The 18,811-nt window shown below is 45.0% G+C and overlaps 1 protein-coding gene across 2 annotated transcripts in view; it reads left to right on the top strand.

The window, feature by feature from the left end:
* The window catches only part of epha8 (eph receptor A8), a 75,148-nt gene that overhangs the window by 29,483 nt on the left and 26,854 nt on the right, over positions 1-18,811 (top strand). For both annotated transcript variants that reach the window (XM_037490511.2, XM_037490509.2), the window contains exons 3-6: positions 4,329-4,382; positions 5,541-5,684; positions 6,475-6,624; positions 9,182-9,497. In XM_037490511.2, the coding sequence (XP_037346408.2) occupies positions 4,329-4,382; positions 5,541-5,684; positions 6,475-6,624; positions 9,182-9,497 (664 nt within the window). The remainder of the gene's footprint in view (positions 1-4,328; positions 4,383-5,540; positions 5,685-6,474; positions 6,625-9,181; positions 9,498-18,811) is intronic.

Below are 18,811 nucleotides of genomic sequence, written 5' to 3'. Positions count from 1 at the left end.
CGGGCGGAGACTGGACTCTGGGGGCCGGAACGGGCGGAGACTGGACTCTGGGGGCCGGAACGGGCGGAGACTGGACTCTGGGGGCCGGAACGGGCGGAGACTGGACTCTGGGGGCCGGAACGGGCGGAGACTGGACTCTGGGGGCCGGAACGGGCGGAGACTGGACTCTGGGGGCCGGAACGGGCGGAGACTGGACTCTGGGGGCCGGAACGGGCGGAGACTGGACTCTGGGGGCCGGAACGGGCGGAGACTGGACTCTGGGGGCCGGAACGGGCGGAGACTGGACTCTGGGGGCCGGAACGGGCGGAGACTGGACTCTGGGGGCCGGAACGGGCGGAGACGGGCGTCTTGGGGCCCGCTCAGGCTGGAACGGGCGTCTTGGGGCCCGCTCAGGCTGGAACGGGCGTCTTGGGGCCGAGTCGGGAGCCGGGACTGCGGGGGTTCGTCGGCTCCTTCTCCTCGGATTGAGGAGGTCCCGGAGCCTGAAGCATTCCTCCTGGTAGCTCCTGGGGCCAACAACGATGTTAGTCTTCCACTGGAAGAAAGGGCTCCTTAAATCGAGGTAGTCAGGCCCCAAGTTGCTCCAGGAGTCCGCTGGCAAGCCGGTGTTGCTGTTGCGCCGGGCAGCCTGCTGCACGCTGCGTGGGCCCCCTAACGCAAGGCGAGTTCCCAAAAACTCCTCCTTTGGGTAACACCCTGCTGAGTCCTTTCTTGGTCGCGTCATTCTGTCACGATCGGGCTGGAGGTGCAGGCGGAAGCAGGCAGGCAGGCAGACAGGACTCAAACGCAGGGAACAGGTCTTACAGAATGTGCTCTTTATTTAGCACAACACAAACAGAAGCCAAAATAACGTGCACCAACAACGGGTAGACATGGACAATGACGCGACAAAGGACAACTGGCACACAGGGCTTAAATACACAAGGGAGGTGCAGGTGATTGGACACAGGTGGAATCAATCAGGCAATCACAGGACAGGAAGTGAAGTTACCCAGAGACACGAGACACAAGAAAGCTACAAAATAAGACAAGCAGACCCAAACCGTGACAGAGCCAACGTGTCATAGTTACTATGTTACCTACGTGACGTAGTATGTGACTTGGCTTTAATATAATACTCAATTAAAATGAGTGAAATTTGACCTTTGGACACAAAGAGCGGTGCTGAAAGATCGTTTGTTTGACCTTGACAATAAAACCCATGCTACACCTTCGTAGCCTCGACCTTTGAGAGGACCGAGAGAATCAACAAGTGACAAAAGCCCTGTAGTATAAGTGGTTACACTGGGTGTGTTAACACAGGTATTTTAATGCACATTTTTGTATTTTAGCATTGGAATAGCTGTATGGGAACCTACAATTGTGTTAACTTTTGCTTCAGGTTTTTTTTTACTTTAAAAAATTAATGGCAGGACTCGTTTTGACATTGCATTGGGTTTCGGTTCCTTATTGATATTCTTACAAATATTTAGTGAGAAAAAGGACAATTCAGTGAAACACAATCGAAAAGGCTTTAATATACTTGTATGTAAACAAATCATCTTTCTTGAGCAGCAATGAAAACAAATGTTTACGGCTAAGCTTAAAACTGTGAAGATGACTGAAATGAATACAGATGTTTTCATAACCAAACAGTACTTATTTCAGTGATTGTGTGTAATTGTACGTTTGCACCAGGTATCATGCCACTGGGCATGTGAAGCAACAGTTCGGCCACCCCGTTAGAGCCGATGAGTTGGCAAGAGAACAGCCAATTAATGCCCCCCCCCCTTCTCTCTCTCTCGCTTGGTCGCACTTAACTGCGTGTCGCTCTGTCTGACACACCGTTTACTGAATATCTGCACACTCCCACACTGCTCTGTCAGTGGGCCGCTCTGTTGTCACCGCGATAGAAGTCTCTTATCGCGCTCTCACAAGATAAACAAGCCCCGCTGAATTCCTCTTCTTCTACCCCCCTGGATGTCTGCTAAGAAACGAGCAATCGTTTTCTTTCCATTATTGACAAGACTGAACAACAATCTCGTCTCCATGCTGCTTTGACGTAGAGTTTCCACCCTACTCAAAATCTGCTCGTAAGCTGTTGGTATTTTTTCCCCAAAAAATTGTAAGAGCCCTAATCCAAAAATTACAAGAAAAATAAAAAGAGGTGGATAGTGCAGCGATGGCAAGATGGGAATAATGAGGGCGATAGAGAGGTTATACACCCCACTAATTAGCCGAGGTCCTCACAAGTTCAAGGACGGTTTCAATTTAGCAGATAAAGATGAGAGGATGAGGAAGGGAGGGGAGGGTGAGACATCCTACATCTTAATTATCCCAGTGGTTTTTGGCTGGTGGTGCCTCGGGGAGTGTGTGTGTGTGTGTGTGTGTGTGTGTGTGTGTGTCAAGGGATCGTGGGGGGGCACAAGTCGAGGCTGAGCAGAGAGTCAGAGAGCTTCCATGCAAAGCTTGGTAGTCTTAACCGAGTTCAGCCGGGTGTGGCCCCAAAAGCTTCCTGGGGTCGGCACTTTCCCTTTCAATTACTCCGCCCCCCACGCTAGGATTGCACGAGCCTCAGGAGGTGTTTACACATCGGCAAAATAATCAATGCGGCATATTGTTGAAGGTCATCATTTATTTGGAGATCGGGAGAAGTGCTCGAGGAAGTCATAGTTTGGTGAGTCCCGCTTTTGTTTTTAAAAACAAGCACCTTCCTGTTCTTTCAGGCATGGCACCAATAGGTGGCCCAGGAAAGGGGTACACCTCCTCGCCCATAGTCCAGCACTGTTAACGTATTCACCCAGTTTACCCATTGAACTGGTGGCCATTGAATTGAATACATTTCAATCAGGAGAGACTCATTTAATAGTAAAACAATCATTTATTACACAAGCATAAAATATGAATTGTGCATGGTCTTTGGCGATTGGACTCCATCATGACGTACTATCCCCGAAGGCAGGGATAGTGAGGTCCAATAGGCCCAATTCCCCTGGAGTCCAGACACTAGTGGTGGTGGTGTAAGGAATAGCAGCAACCTGATGACGAACCAGGAACAACGCTGATGCCAACTGGAGGTGACTGGGGTGGAGGTGGGTCGCTTCAGCTGCACGCTGAAATGACAGCGGACAGCCAACAGAGAGGAGAACACTTTTAAAAGATTGACAGCAACAACGTGATTAGCTTCAGGAAACTGTGTAGAAATTGATTGGTTACTAAAATGTGCACGCCCCCAATCAGCTGATAGAGTAATTACAAAGGAGGCGAACCGAGTCAGACTGGTTGTCTTCCTGACTGAACTTGCGCTTATGCTACATTTCAAACTTTTTGAATGATGTCTATACTGTTTTTAAGAGGAGCAGCAAGGAAAATAAACTAGTATCATTCCTGTAGAGTTTGGGTTGGGCTGTTTGCATGAGCTTGTGACACTATGCAACTGATTCCCAACGTTACGGCGAATAAAGCCAGTTGTTTTCTTATTTCCTCTTCGACCAAACTACGGTGGGTTACCCCGGATACAAGAGCGAGAGCGGATGTCGTGTTCCCTCCAGACATCCGAATGCACCGTGCAACAGTGCAGCTGCTTTGCATGACAGTGAGGCAGAATTACCCCATTCCACTGTTTAGCCATGACCAAACAGTTGAAATGACAACTTGTGCGTTGGCAATGCATACATCAGGCCATGTCTATGTTAGGTGGGGGGGCGGGGCTTGGATATGTGCATGGAAAGCAGATTTCCTTTGGGAGGAGACACAGAGCGGCTTAGTGCACATTAACACATTTCAAAACACTAATACAATTCACTTGCCATTCCTCCTTAATTCTTATTATTGGCCCGCTGGCAGCAGTTAGCAAATCTAATCACATACGTAAGGGGCGTCTCATTAAAGGAAGATCTGTCCCGGTGGGGTTTGTGGAATGTAGATCTCCTGAATGCATCAGAGACCAGAATTACTATCAAGTATGTTTGTTAAGATTTTCTGAATACACAAAGAATTTGAATGGGGAGATATATTTTTTAACCACCATAGTGTGAATCAATTATAAGGAGGTCACACGGGAAAGTAAATCGCACCATAACGTCTCCTGTGAGAGAACCTGTAGCATGCCACACACCTGCCACACGCCATCTACTGCCGCCTCTGTCACGGGGAGATGTCACGCGTTTCAGCAGAAGTCAAAGCTAATAATGTTCTGAGGCGGCGAGGGAGGCCCGGGCAGTCCTGTAGGAAATATAGACGCTAGCCAAGTGATTTTCCACATATGAATCTTCAAAAAAAAAGACAAACATGGAGAGGAACATGTGACTCACTGTAGGAATGTTCTCTTTTCTTTCTTCTCTGCACAGTGGGACGCCATTAACGAGATGGACGAGTTCTTCACCCCCATCCATACGTACCAGGTGTGCAACGTTCATTACCACAGGAAGTGGAATATATCACTTTGATTTCAGGGAAAATCACAAACTGGATAAATAATCCCCAGTATGTAGTTTCACATGGTAATAATTTTTATTAAATTACAGTTTCAAAAGATAATGTAACAATTACTGCTGGTGTGCAGCACCAGCAGTAATTCGAGGCCGTAGCGTATGTTGTATGTATATGACGATTGTGGGTTTTCAGAGAGAGAATACTTGTCAGCTCAGAAATATTATCACATATTGAGGCCAGGGCGTGAATCTAAATCTCCAAATTGCATGGACATTTTGAATAGACAAAAATAACTTTGACAATTCTTCATTCAAAGCTATGTTTTAGATTATAATGTCTTATTCATCAATGTTAGCAAACCTAACATTAAACTGTGAATAAATTTAGCAGTTTCAGGATCTTAAACATTAGCTGGTCTTGTAAATATGGTAAATGTGGAAAATGTATTTCCTTTGACAATTGAATTATTGGCTGGACAATTTTCTTCATTTAGAGACTTCACCTTGGCCTCTTAGAAATTTGTAATGGACACTCCTTTTACTTCTTTTTTTTCTGACATATCCGAGCAGGGCCTGTTAAAGTAGCACGGCTCCTGGAGCTACAACTTTTTCAAGAACCTCCCTCGTTCCCCCCAAGTACCATCACAACTCTGACCTGCACAAATAACACACAATAATGCATCAAATACAAGTCATATCCACAGCATACAGACGTGTCATGTTGGACAATAATGATGATAATAAATTCAAGTGCAAATTAGTCTCAATTTGTTGTAAACAAATGAATGACAGTCTCGACCCAATCAATATGAAAAGCAGGTATTGATTTCTGAAGTCTTTAATAAGGTGGGTAGTACAACACGAGAAAATTGAGTCTTAGTCTGACCCCAGACTTACATCCACATCCACCGTGGTGGGCAAAAACATCTTTTTCTGCTGACCGGGACTTTGTGTGGATTTAGCAGCTGCTCTTCTCTTCCAGACAAATAGAGCACAGACAGGAATGTGGACCAGCCGTAACTTCAATATCACAAAGAGGCTATAATCAGCCACACAAATCCATTTAAAGACTGTTTATTGGCTATATATGTTGCTGCTGGAGATGATAAACACTGTTTTCCGTACCAGGTCTGTAACGTGATGAGCCCCAGTCAGAACAACTGGCTGAGGACGGCCTGGCTCCCCCGAGACGGAGCGAGGAGGATCTACATCGAGGTCAAGTTCACCCTTAGAGACTGCAACAGCATGCCCGGAGTACTAGGCACCTGCAAGGTACCACTCCGACAGAGGAAGGGAGTCCTTAAATGCTCACAAAGTAACTCCTAGACTGAGCTAACATAATCTCTGATTAAGTCTGTTTAGGGAATGAATGTCATTAAAGCTCTTTGTGCCTTTTGAAATAAGCAATTGTACCAAATAATCAGTGTCAGTGTGTGGTGGATACTATAGATTTGAGAGGTGAGTAAAGTTGATTCAGATACCTGATCTTGTGTTAGCCGATTACTGATTTCGATACAGGTGCAATATATCTCCCCCAGCCCAAAAAAATCACTTTTCTGAAATGAGTGTTTAGCATCAAAGATTCTAAAAGTTATCCTTTTACTTTGGGTTAGGTCTGTTTTGAGTTTGCCGCCAAAAAGGTTATTTACCAACATGACATTTAAACACATAGTGATAAGCTAATTTGACTGTTACCATTGGTCACTTTTAATGCTGTTACCGTCATTTATTTAGCCAAGCCAGGACTGTGCTGCCCAGCTGCTGTTAGCCGCTAACAGCTAACATGCTAGCATGCTAACTCACTGCTAAGTGATCTCTTCTCAATGGGGAGCGTGTAGGGCTCATTCACAGGTGATTCCTGATCCCGGAGTATAAGCAACTTTAGGTATGAACTCTTAAATACCAAATACAGACAGACCTTTTTGTTTTTTTACACCATCAAAGGAGTTTTCAGTTCATCTGCAGCGTCTTGGTGGGTGTCTTTAGTAGATTGGACCATAATGCATTACTGGATATTAAACACAATGGACACACAGTCAGTACACATTTTCCCTTGTTCCAGGAAACCTTCAACCTGTACTACTACGAGTCCGACAGAGCCGTGGGCCCGGCCGTGCGGGAGAACCAGTTCATTAAGATTGACACCATTGCTGCTGACGAGAGCTTCACGGGGGTGGACCTGGGAGTCCGCAGGCTCAAACTCAACACCGAGGTATGAGCAACAGCACTGACACGAATTGATGCATCGGGGACGGTGTCGGCCTAGGTTCTTTGAAGAATCACTCACTTCCTGCATTGCGAGTTTATTAAAAATTACCACACACACCTCTGGAGTTCATGGAGAGCCGGACACACCCGGACCCCCCGGAGAGCATCCAATGGTCTCCTCCTGTTTGGCTCTCTGTCCCACGGATCTGTAAACAAGAAAACAAACAGCGCGACTCAGCTCGGCATCGTGGGAAATACTGGTACTGATATTGTTGAAAAGTTGTAATATGACAACAAGTAGAAGAGCTTTACTCTTCTATTTGTACTTGACATTGTTTGAGAAATAAGGATCCGAAAGACGTGGTATAATATTTTCAATATTGATTTAGTTAGCCGAGGAAACCAATGACTACAGTTAGTTCGGAGGTTTGTTGGAACATATTTCATGATTCCTGATCTCAAGTCAACAGATCTCAAGAAAAGACCAAAAAACAAAACAGCGGCCCGTCTCTTGATGCTCTTGGACTTCCCGACACTCTCAAGCGCAGGCTGATCGGATGCTACTGAAGCAGATTATATTTAAAACGTGTTACACAAAGGCTTAAATTTGGAAAATGATCATTTATTTCGTAAATTAGCTTTTTTATTTAGGTTAAAGGTAATTTTGTGGTCAATATTAGCTGCTAAACAGACAGCGATTGCACACAATTTTAAAGTTGTTTTACATTCTATATAACCTCGCCTATATATATTCTTCCTACTATATTAGACAAAAAAAACATTTTTATCTTCTAGAGATTGATAGGCCTTTAAGGCTGACATTTTGTATGACATTCTTTATTCTCGTTCTGGTTGCCTTTTTTAGAATAGATCATAATCCAGTCAAAAGACATTTATATAGCATATAATTTAACTAGCTTTTGGTAATTATGTTGTTTTTTTTAATTAAAATATCTGATCCATTGTAAATGAAAACAATTGATTGTGATAAGACAAAATAAATTGAATTCATGGCATTCACGTGAAATGCAAAAGCAAGAAACAAAACCTTTCTAAAATAGCCTGGAAAGATCTGCAAAACTCCTAATTTGCTGTTGAATTATCACACGGTGTTGATGTTCCAGGAGCTTGAAGAAACCAGTCTGACTGTGAGGATCTTTTCAGTCCATCAGTACATTACGTTACAGTCATTACGCTTTGATCCAAAGTGACTTACAATAGCGCATTTCAACCATAGAGATACAAACTCAGAAGAACAAGAAACAAGAAAGTGCAATTTCATCAAATAAGCCAATTTACAACCTGTTATAGATAATAGCCATTATAAGTACAATTTAAGTGATACAATTTTAGTGTTTTTAGTCAAATCAAATCCTTTTGCAAACAAGGGTGCTAATTGATCAGCAAGAAGTGCTTCTGACATTTTGGAGGAATCAAAGAAGCAGCATTTTAGTATCCAAAAAGAATTGTAAGGAAAATATTAATAATGTACACACGCCTCCCTTGTAACCATACATACAGTATTTTGAATACATTCCCAGGAGTTAACAAGATAAGCAACAGTAATATGAGATTAAAAATATGCGTAAAAAAATGTAAAAGCATCCATGGGTCCGAGTTGCTGTTGTAGGCGAAGCAGATGATTAATGACTGCTGCCAAAGCACAACACCAAACACCGGTCCAGAGATTGAATTAAGGCTGCGCTCACACTGCTTCCACCTGTTTGTGTCAGGAAACCACCGTTTGAGATACACTTCCCAGAGAGAACTTTCCAAACTAAGTTTGATGAGTAAGCAAGGTTTAATATGTCGCACATTTACTTATATTTCACAAATTCTCAAGTGATATTGTCATGTGCTCTATCGTAGTGGAACCCTTCAAATGAGGCTTTGTCTTGTTATGTGTGTACCAGCGTTGAAAATTACTCATTGAAATGGTTCTTCCATGTTAGAAAAATGAAACAAGTTACTGTATTTCTTACTGATGCATAATACCAAAAATGAGGGAGTTCTGGTATTTCACAAAATATATATATTTTTTCCCTTCTCACTGAACAGGTTCAGATGGAAAAAGGCTGAATCCCACCGTGATTCAGTGGATCCGAGCAAACCTGACAATCCAAAAGAGGCACATTATTAATTTAATAATGAATTAATCATTTACTAGGGAAGGACAAGGACACAGACATTTAAGTAAACTAGTTGCATTGTCAATAATGTAGTCAGCAGAAAAAGAATGCATAATATAAAAGTTCTTTACCTGTGGATCTGCTTTTGCTTTTTATTTTTCTATCCTGTGGACTGAATGTTGCAGAAGTGAAACCTTTAGTCACTGGAGAAATACGTTTTTACCCAAGTGGTTTGGAACCATTTTGCTTCAATTGGGTACAAACGTGACTTAAAATACCCAAATAAAAAATAAAATCACTTTTTCAATAAAGTTTTGAGAGACAATAATTTCTTTCCGATTTAAAATAAAAGTGCAAACGCAAGGAAACTACTTGGCTCGAGGTAAAAATGTGGATTTGTTTTAAATAACTTAAATCCTTGCTCCCCCCCAGGTGCGAGGCGTGGGCCCCCTCAGCAGGCGGGGCTTTTACTTGGCCTTCCAGGACATCGGCGCCTGCATCGCGCTCACCTCCGTGCGGGTGTACTACAAGCGCTGCGTGGGCGTGAGCCGCAACCTGGCAGTGTTCACCGATGTGGTGACGGGTGCCGACTCGTCCTCCCTGGTGGAGGTCAGGGGTCAGTGTGTGGACCACGCCGAGGAGAGGGACACGCCCAAGATGTACTGCAGCGCGGAGGGGGAGTGGCTGGTGCCCATCGGGAGGTGTGTGTGCTCGGCCGGATTCGAGGAGCACAGAGACTCCTGCGTGGGTGAGTTGAGTCTGTGCAGAACAAAGCCGACCCAGGCGGACATTTCTCAAATGTCCCCCTGGGCTCGGTTCAAATTGGGGTTCACGTGCATTTTGCTGTGTTTTCCTTTTCAATTTGAATGCAGACCTTTTAGTCTGCGTCATATCATGAATAACGGTTGGCTTTCGGCTGTACTGAACTTTCAAGAGGAGAAAGGTATCCGAAATGCAACATGGACACCCGTCCCTGTAGGAAGCATTGAAATCCCATAGTGTATTAATGTACGTTTGCTTCATTTATTTCTTTTAAGGCGGTTTCTTTCAGTAATTGTTAACATTTTCACGTCTAACGTCAACGTCTAAATATTAGCAGCCAACAACCAAATATTTTGCATAAATCAAGTTACAATGTGTTTTCTCCCATCTACATTCATTTAATTCTATCTTTACTTTTTGCAGTGGTCGTCCGGGTTTTGGTCGGTTTAGAACAGGAACTATGCACGCCGGATTCTTCTGGACATTGGCCCAAATGTCAGAGCCTGTGTTGTGGAGGGGAACATAGAAAACTTCTTAGGTCAACAAGCTTGACTGTAAAATCTAACAAATTCTAAATGAAATATATATTGCATACGCGGAAACAAACAATCTCTGGATTTTTTGTTGGTTTTACGGAAAACAAAGGAGTCCAATGGCAGGATGTGCTATTGCACATGTGACCTTCACTAATCCGCAATACTTTACAAAGTTACCGCATTTTCCAAAAATAAAATAATGAGTGGATTTAAAAAACAAGTGTGTTGCGCTCGTAGCGACGATAAAAAAGGCCTAAATCTGTCAGCACCAGGTGAACCATTTCCAACTCAGTCCCATCGTTTTCCCGCCCAAACCTAATCGTCTTTTTATAATTATAACGTCCCATTGATTTATTCATCAGAATTCACGCATGAGGCAAAGTTCCTGACGTAATTAAAGGCGTAAATGTCACCAAATAGCGAGGCTCCTATCTCCACTACCCATAATATCACAAGAAACCATCTCCACTACCCATCATATCACAAGTAACTATCTCCACTATCCCATCATATAACAAGTAACTATCTCCACTAACCCATCATATCACAAGTAACTATCTCCACTATCCCATCATATCACAAGTAACTATCTCCACTAACCCATCATATCACAAGTAACTATCTCCACTAACCCATCATATCACAAGTAACTATCTCCACTATCCCATCATATCACAAGTAACTATCTCCACTATCCCATCATATCACAAGGAACTATCTACATTAGTTTTGGCATACTTTAAGAAAATATTGTTCTTTCCTGTCATATTATAACAATAATATTTTAATCCCAATCGCAATTAACCAGGACAATAAACTGAGTCCAAATGAAGGCTGTGCCACTGTGCCGGTCTGGCTGGCCTTAAAGTACAAGTCATATTGCATTATACAGTACGATTTGTATTCATAACGGGAAAAGGCCTAAGTATCTGTGATAAAGAGTGAGAACACTAAAACCAACCCATAACAGCTAATGGGGCGCTTTACAGTTTTTTTATGTCCCTATCTATTCCGAGAGCTGTTCTTCTCCTAATAGTGATTAATGCTCTTTACACATAGTTAACACAGAGCAGGAGACCACAGACCATATGGCTTCATGTTTACCCTTCGGGGTGTGAAGTAACAGCCATGAATCCTCCTCTTTTTTTGACTCATGTCAGATTATGGTGAGGACGCAGAGCGAGAAAGTCCAACCCTCTACATCTGACAAAAATGGCCGTCTAGACAAAGGTTTCTAGAAGGAGAGAACACGCCAGTCGGTACAAGCTCTAACCTTTGGTCCGCGGTGAGTCGTGGAGTCGCTTGGACGTTCTGGCTGTGGATCCTGTGAAGTGTTCAACGGTCTGGTCAAAAAAGAAAAGACCCAAGAGTCCAAGTGAGGCGACGGTTCCTCCTCTCGAATGAGAAGCAAGACCTTCCGGGTGCACACTCTCCATTGTTTCCTTTTTTCTTTCTTTTGCATGTTTCTTTTTATATTTTCCACGGGGGGGGGGGGGGGGGGGGGGTGGGGGGTTGTTTGATCGGTTGACCTCATGCGGAAGACCTGTGAATATTTCAGGTTGCCACGGGTTACAGTGATTAAAATCTATTAATCACAAAGCGATGGATAATTAAACGCTTAAAGCACTTTGTCAGCCAAACGAGCCGAACGAGACACGCAGCACCCCCCCCTCCCCCTTCGCGCCCGTCCCTTTCCCTCCACCCTACACCTACACGCACACACTCTCTCACACAATCTCTCTTGTGTTTTATCAACGGAAGAGCCTGCGGCCTCTTTGGTTCGACACAGCGAGAGCTCCTTGTCCAAATGTGTTAAAAGTGTGCTTTTGTGTGTGTGTGTGTGTGTGTGCGCACGTCCAGTTCAGAGGGGCACTTGTAGACGTTATATAATTAGTTTAAGACAATTAGCACCGGCAAGGAGAATGCAAAACAGGAAGCCCAGAGAGAGGGAGGTTGAAAGGTACAGAAAAGAAAGAAAAAAGAGAAAACGCCTTGTGTCACATTTTGTTAATTTTATTAAGGTGGATTTTAATATGAACACAGTTTGTTTTTCTTGCTTTTCATGCGTGTGAGGGTGCAAAGGCATTAGTGTGTCTGCGAATACAAATCATCAGCGGAATCGTACAACCCTTAACTGGAGGGCACCGCCTTTGCCCCGCCTCCCGCGGCGTCCCATCCACCGTTACAACATGGCCGCCTGGAGCGGGGCGAGGGAGCTCCGGAATATCTCCCCTCTGCTGACGCCTCGTCTCTCTCTCTCTCTCTCTCTCTCTCTCTCTCTCTGGCGCCAAAAGTGGGTCGCCGGGCTGACCCGCCCCTCGCCAAAGCCAGCCGCAGTCACGCACACGCGAGGCCAGACGAGACATGGTGGAGGAAGGGGGCGTGGCGGGGCGGGCGGAGGTGGGGGGGGGATGGCCTAAGTGGGGAAGTATGTGTCTTCAAAGAGACAGAAACCATGAATGTGCGTGAATATGTGTGTGTATACGAGCGTGCTTAAGTGGTTTTCCCCTGACAAAGGTGCAGGTCTCCGGCTGAGAGCACGACATGGCGTGTGTGTGTGTGTGTGTGCGTGTGTTTTGCGCATGTGCGTGCAATTGGAGTTGCGTGACATGAAAGTGTCACAGCGAGGGGGAGGCGATGGAAGAAAGAAAAAAGAAAAAAAAAGGAGGGAGAGCGGTTGACTGGACCCCTCGTCCGCTTGAGTTTACATCAAAACACTGTGTGTGTGTAACTGAAGTGCATACATGTGTGCAGGTGCTTATTGTACTGTGCATGTGTGTGTGTGTGGGAGTGGGGGGGGGGGGGGGCTCCCGGTGCTGGCTAAGAATGGGCTAAAGTGCCCCATACAGTGAGAGCGATTGAGGACACACTGATATGAGGCACACACACTTAGGCTGGTCACATCTACTCAGCTCAGCCTGACGCACACACACACACACACACACACACAGACAGACAGAGGGGAGGCGGGGCGCTGCGTACTACTCACGCATGTGGGTTAGTTCACTGCTCTGCTCGGTCAATGGACCACAGCCTGTCTGTCCTCCGGTCGGGGAAGCGTGCCGCGCCTCCCGGTGCTTTTCATGGCTCACACTCGCTGGAACTATTACATCTGAAATAAGTACAGTTTGATGTTCTCCCTCAAGTAGCATAGTATCACTTATATATTCTTTAGCTCCTCTTTACTAATGCTTCATGATGATGGCTAAAATATCCAGCATCAGACATGTAAAAATGGGGTTATTTGGAAAAATGGGTAGAATGGATGGAACCAGAGGAAAAGCCAGATCCAACATTTTATGTTGTTAAAATGTTAGAGATAAATATTTCAACAGAGGAGAGTGTCAACATCTGGTTTCAGCACTGCAAAAATCTGAAGATTATGTTAAATTTCAGCTAATTTATTTTAAATAAATCAGGCTCCAGATTTTCTGTAAAATTAGAAATATTTTGAGGAAACTTTGAAAGTTGGTATTACCTTCCATTGCTTGAATATTTACATTAAGACAATAATTATGTATTGTGTTTTCTGTACAATGCAAATGTTTCATTATCTTTGGTGAGTTTAGGAGAACTCAAGCAGATGCAAATAGACAAATGAGTAAAATAAACCCTTTTCTTTATTCTGAATTTAATGGAAGCAAAATGAAGAAAACTTCCAAACTGACTAGTGATTGAAAAACAATGTTTTTTCCCTTTTGTCTCTGCTGAATTACAGATGTCTCATATTGCATGATACCCTGAATATAAGGGTCTGTATTTGGAGAGAAAATGGCACACAAAATCACCCCCGTATTGATCGTTTGTCATTTCCATGTGCTTATCATCAAAGATTACTAAGGCCTTCAGATTAGTTTGATCCCTCTGTAAAGATGAGCTTGTGACTCATGATTAAAAAAATGAGAAAGGCAGTGAGGTGTTATGTTGAATAATAATATTCTAACCCTTTTCACACATGAAAAACAAATAACTACAAATGTATTCCTCAAATTGTAGTTATCTTGAATCAAAGAGCACAGGTTGCTTTGTTATCATGACCTTTATTCTAACGCTTAACTTACCCTGACAACCGCTTGGCAGTGTTAAACCATGTGTAACTGCGTTCTAATGCAGGTGTGATATCAAATGTTATATCAGAAACTTTCCCGTGGTTCAAAAATGTCCACAGTAAACGGACGCCGTGCTTGTGCAGAAACGTACAGTCTTGTGAGTTGCAAACTGTTGTGCTTGTTCCTGCAGTCACAGGAGGGTTTAGCGCGGTGCAAGGGAGGGATGGCGAGGAAGAAAGAAAGAAAGAGAAGCAGCGTGAGTCGGAGAGAGAATGAAAGATAAAAACCCCAAAAAAGGCAGAGCTTATGAGGTGAGAAGGCAGACGAGAGACGACACGGAATGTGATCGCTATCACTCGCTGTGGCACCTTGGAGAAATATGAGAGGAAGACAGCGGCAGCGACAAGGAGGATTAAATATTCCTGTCTCATATAATTCATCTCACAGAGGATGGGAGGGCTTTGTCCTTTCTCTGGCCTATTGGCACCTCCTCCCTCCTCCTCCGCCTCTCTGCGCCTCACTTTTGGTATTTTTCTACTCAAACATATGATGACAAACAGGCACACACACACACACACAGACACACACACACAGGTCATTGTGAGGTCCTCATTGGCCTCAACGGGTGAAAGCAGCCGAGAGTCAGCTTACATTATTACACACTGCGTGGTGTTATATACCGTGTGTATATATCAGACATTGAATTGAAATTTACTTTAATTCCCTAAAATAATGATTGACATATTAAAAAAACAACCAGCAGATGTTTTGTTTGTGTAAAAATCATTTTAAGTGGTGAAAAGTCAAATCAACAAAGAGATTACCAAATAAAAAGGTAAAAAGTAAAAAATTAATTTAATGAAACATAATCTCTTGTGTATTCAAAAGTCGCCGTGGACTTAATTTAACCTAAAGAACATATTTAACTCACATACATTACTTGGCTAATAAAGTGTAACAACTCTACAAATATGTCTGTCTGTCACTCTTGTTTCTGTGGGGATGACGGGAAACCCTTGTGAGGGTTCTGAAAAACCAGTTTTTATGTCGCTGTTGAAGAATCAATCAATATAACACAAAAACAAAAGCCCCAACAGCCCTATAAGTCTTATAGTGTAGAACATAGAGCTACGTGAACCCAGTGTAATCAAGGGACATTTTACTTTGATAGAGAAGATGAAGACAAACTACTTTAGGGCAGGCTTTTTTGCAGGCCTCGCCGCAAAGGAACGAGGGGGGACTGAATGTCTGATTCCTTTCCTAAATCGAGCTGTAGTGGGCCAATTTGCACCTTTCAAACCACGTTCTTTCATCCTCTGATCCCACTATACGGTTTGACCCTGAACCCACGTGAAAAAGAGCAACAGCCTCCCCAGCCACTCAGGAGCCAAAATGCAGTTAAAGGCATCTATCGAGATTGATTTTAATGGGGAAATGATTAGTCTCCACCCTCCACAATGTACGCCTACACCAAACCGACTGCTCAGACAGCTGAACTCAGACGTCCTCCGGCTGCAAAGGTCCGAATGAAGATGCACAGACGATGGAGCAGAACTTCCTTATTCACGACCACTTGAGCACAACGCGATGTTCACAATCGCTGTCAGAGTCAACTCGTGCCGGCCTGCAATGGAGAACTAAGCAAATTGCGGCGGTGTCCCGGGGGGGGGGGGGGGGGAGACGGGGGGGGGACAGGGGGGAGTACGGAGTAATCAAATGAGTAGCGTCCTCCTGGCGGTTTGTAAACAACTGCTGATCAACAACATTGTTACAGTTTGGAGGCTCCAGAAACGCGCCCACGCTCACAGCCCCCGGGGGGCGGGAAGCACACACACACACACATACACAATGACACACACAGCCACAAACTCGTATACACTACACAAATGTAAAGCCTCCACAGTTCACCTGCATATTTGGGTCTACGTCAGGATTCTTTGTGTCTCAGAGAAAGCGTTTTGTTGTGTAGTTTCGGTTTGGATGGCGCTTGTGTTGTTCAGATCTCTGGACATCTGGGAGCGCGTTTTCCCGGCTGGACTGGAAGTCTGTCAGGGAAATGAAAGACAAGTGGTCCAAAAGGGTTGAATTCACTTTTGTTCTTCGCAAGAAAAGAAGAAAAGCGAGCTGTAAAAATGGCTCAAACCCAATCAAATAGTTGACATACATTTTATAAATCGTGTGCTAATTTGAGCAGCCGTCCTCCCCAGACTTGACCCCTCCGTGTCTGAAGACCTTTTATCAAGATGCTCCTCCAGTGGAACTTCCCCGTATGAGCCGCATATTCATAAATGTCATTCATTATTTTGTCCATAGCCACATAATCATGAGCGACGCAAATCATGTCCAGGATGACGTAGCAATTCGACCCGGCTTTTAACAGGCTGGAATTATCTCTTTTTCTAGGCATCACATAAGTAGTGAGCGCCACAGCACCCAAGCATTGTGGGTAATGGACACTTCTCAATGAGGCTAATTGGTATATTCCACTTACTGGCAGGTTGACCTGCTCACACCGCGCAGACACAAACACACAACTCGCCAACACAGCGATGTCAGTCTTTATTGGATGCGGGCCGGACAACAAACGTGTGTGTTAATGCTCAAATGTGTGTGCGTGTCCAAATGCGTGAGCGTGGTTCAAACGTATAAGGGCTGTGCATCTGTTGGAATGCGTTGTGGGATTTGTTGCTTTGCCAAAACTAATTAGTCCTTTTGTGTATGAGCGAGGTCCTCATTGGAGGATGGAGGAAGGGGGGATTGTTTGGTCAGTGTGGGGAGGAAAGGAGGGAAGAGGAGATGAAAGGAGGAAGGGAGGGAAGCAAAGGGAAGTGCAGAGCAGAGGAGACCAAGAAGTGAGTGTTTGTGTGTGTGTGTGTGTGTGTGAGAGAGAGCTCGAGGGAGAGCCAGTGATAACACAATGAATCATATCTCAGCCAGACACAGAACTGTTGTGTCACTCAAACTTCCTCCCAATCTTTGTTGTGATTGGCCGAGGCCCTATCTCCTCAGCAGGTGCAGAGGGCTTACATTCCGCTACACAAAGCAACCTTGCCGACCAACCCCCCCCCCCCCTCCACACACACACACACACACACACACACACACACACACACACACACACACCCACCACCGTCACAGAAACACGCAAACAAATCCTCAAATGTTCAACCCCTCAACGATGTTTAATTCAACAGTTAAAAAGACACAACGTGGCCACTGGCCGGCCCCCAGAGAGCCACTGGGCAAACTATTGATTGAGTGCGCGCCGCCCTTGGCCCCACAGAAGCCCCCCCCGTGTCCCCGTCCGGTGTCCAGGAGCTATTAGCGCTGACAGTAAAGAGACAGGCAACATGATAGCGGATCACTGGGAAGCTGGCAGCCTCCGTCAGAGGGGACTGCGGGACTCCTTCAAATGATTTCCTGCCCCGAATTCTTGTCGAGTTAAAGTGACGTGCGCGCGGGGCGCTGTCATTGAGTTCTCCCTCCTCCAGGCCTCCACTGAAGGGGCCGCAGCTTGTATGGATGTGGATGGTTGAATGTATACGGTCGTGTGATGAATGGCAATGATGTTGGCATTTAAAAATAGTCGGGGACCAGTGGGGACACGATCAGCAGGGAGACTGAATTTCCCTCTTCCATCAACGTCGCTTGATTCCTTGGCTAAATCAAACTGAGACCATAGAAATAATGGAAGTGTATTCGTGGTAATTTGACCAGTAGTATGCTGTAATGCAGTGTGGGAAGATGTCAGTCGTAAAAAGCCAAACGCTTCATCTTAAAGAGACCTCATACTTTGTATTTGCATGATGGGCTTGAAGCAGGCCAGCCAGGAATCAGGGCCATACTGTATGGTGGGGTCAGTTGGATTAACGGCGTTCGACCAAAATCAACGTACCTCCAATAACCTGCAGGTAAACCTCTGTTCATTGGTTGCTAAAGAATAACAATCCAAAATGGCGCCGATGAAATCAACCAACCTGAGGCTCAAAAACGTAGTCCACGTCTGATATACATTCTCTGGGCCCAGGGAACAGAACACAGCACACCAATAAATACAAGATAAACCGCCTGTCAATCACAAACAATTTCCTCAGCCAGTCAGCAGAGCAAAAACACTTTGATTGAGAAAATCCTTGAGGAGCACTGTCCACTCGTCCACTCGCATTCCCTCCTGCAATCCTAGCTGTCTTTGTTTGTCAGTGTTCCAAAGTTGCTCAGTCTTTACGCCCTAATCCATATGCCCCCCCCCCCCCCCCCCCCGATGAATCAGAGACATCTTGCACCTTGCTTCGAATGTTAAGTGCGTTTTCTTTCCTTCGAAGCCCGACTCCTTCGTCTGAGCACCCCAACCCCCCCCCCCCCCCCGCCCCCTTTGTCCTTTTGAAATGTATAAATGATCACCGGAAAGAAACAACAGTTGATTAATTTCCTCTCCGATGCACTGCAGCAATCGCTAATGCTGGAGTTGAAAAAGAGAAAAGTTTGGCCTCCCGCCCCCCCCCCCCCGCACTCCCGCTGCCTCCCTCTCGCTGCCTCCCCCCACGCTTTTACCCTCTCGCTTCCATTTCCGACACACGCGCCTCCCACCGTCTGATCTCTTCAATCCGCCACTAATGCGCCTTTCAGAGTGCCCGTTGTTTTTTGAGCTACCCCCCCCCCCCCCACCCGACCAGCCACCCGCTCCCTCCATCAGGCACAGTTTAATGGTGACAGCC

The sequence above is a fragment of the Pungitius pungitius genome, chromosome 8 (assembly GCF_949316345.1).
Source record: "Pungitius pungitius chromosome 8, fPunPun2.1, whole genome shotgun sequence".
NCBI classification, from domain to species: Eukaryota; Metazoa; Chordata; class Actinopteri; order Perciformes; family Gasterosteidae; genus Pungitius; species Pungitius pungitius.
The sequence above is the reverse complement of the archived record's forward strand: the minus strand, read 5'-3'. Positions and strand labels throughout refer to the sequence as shown.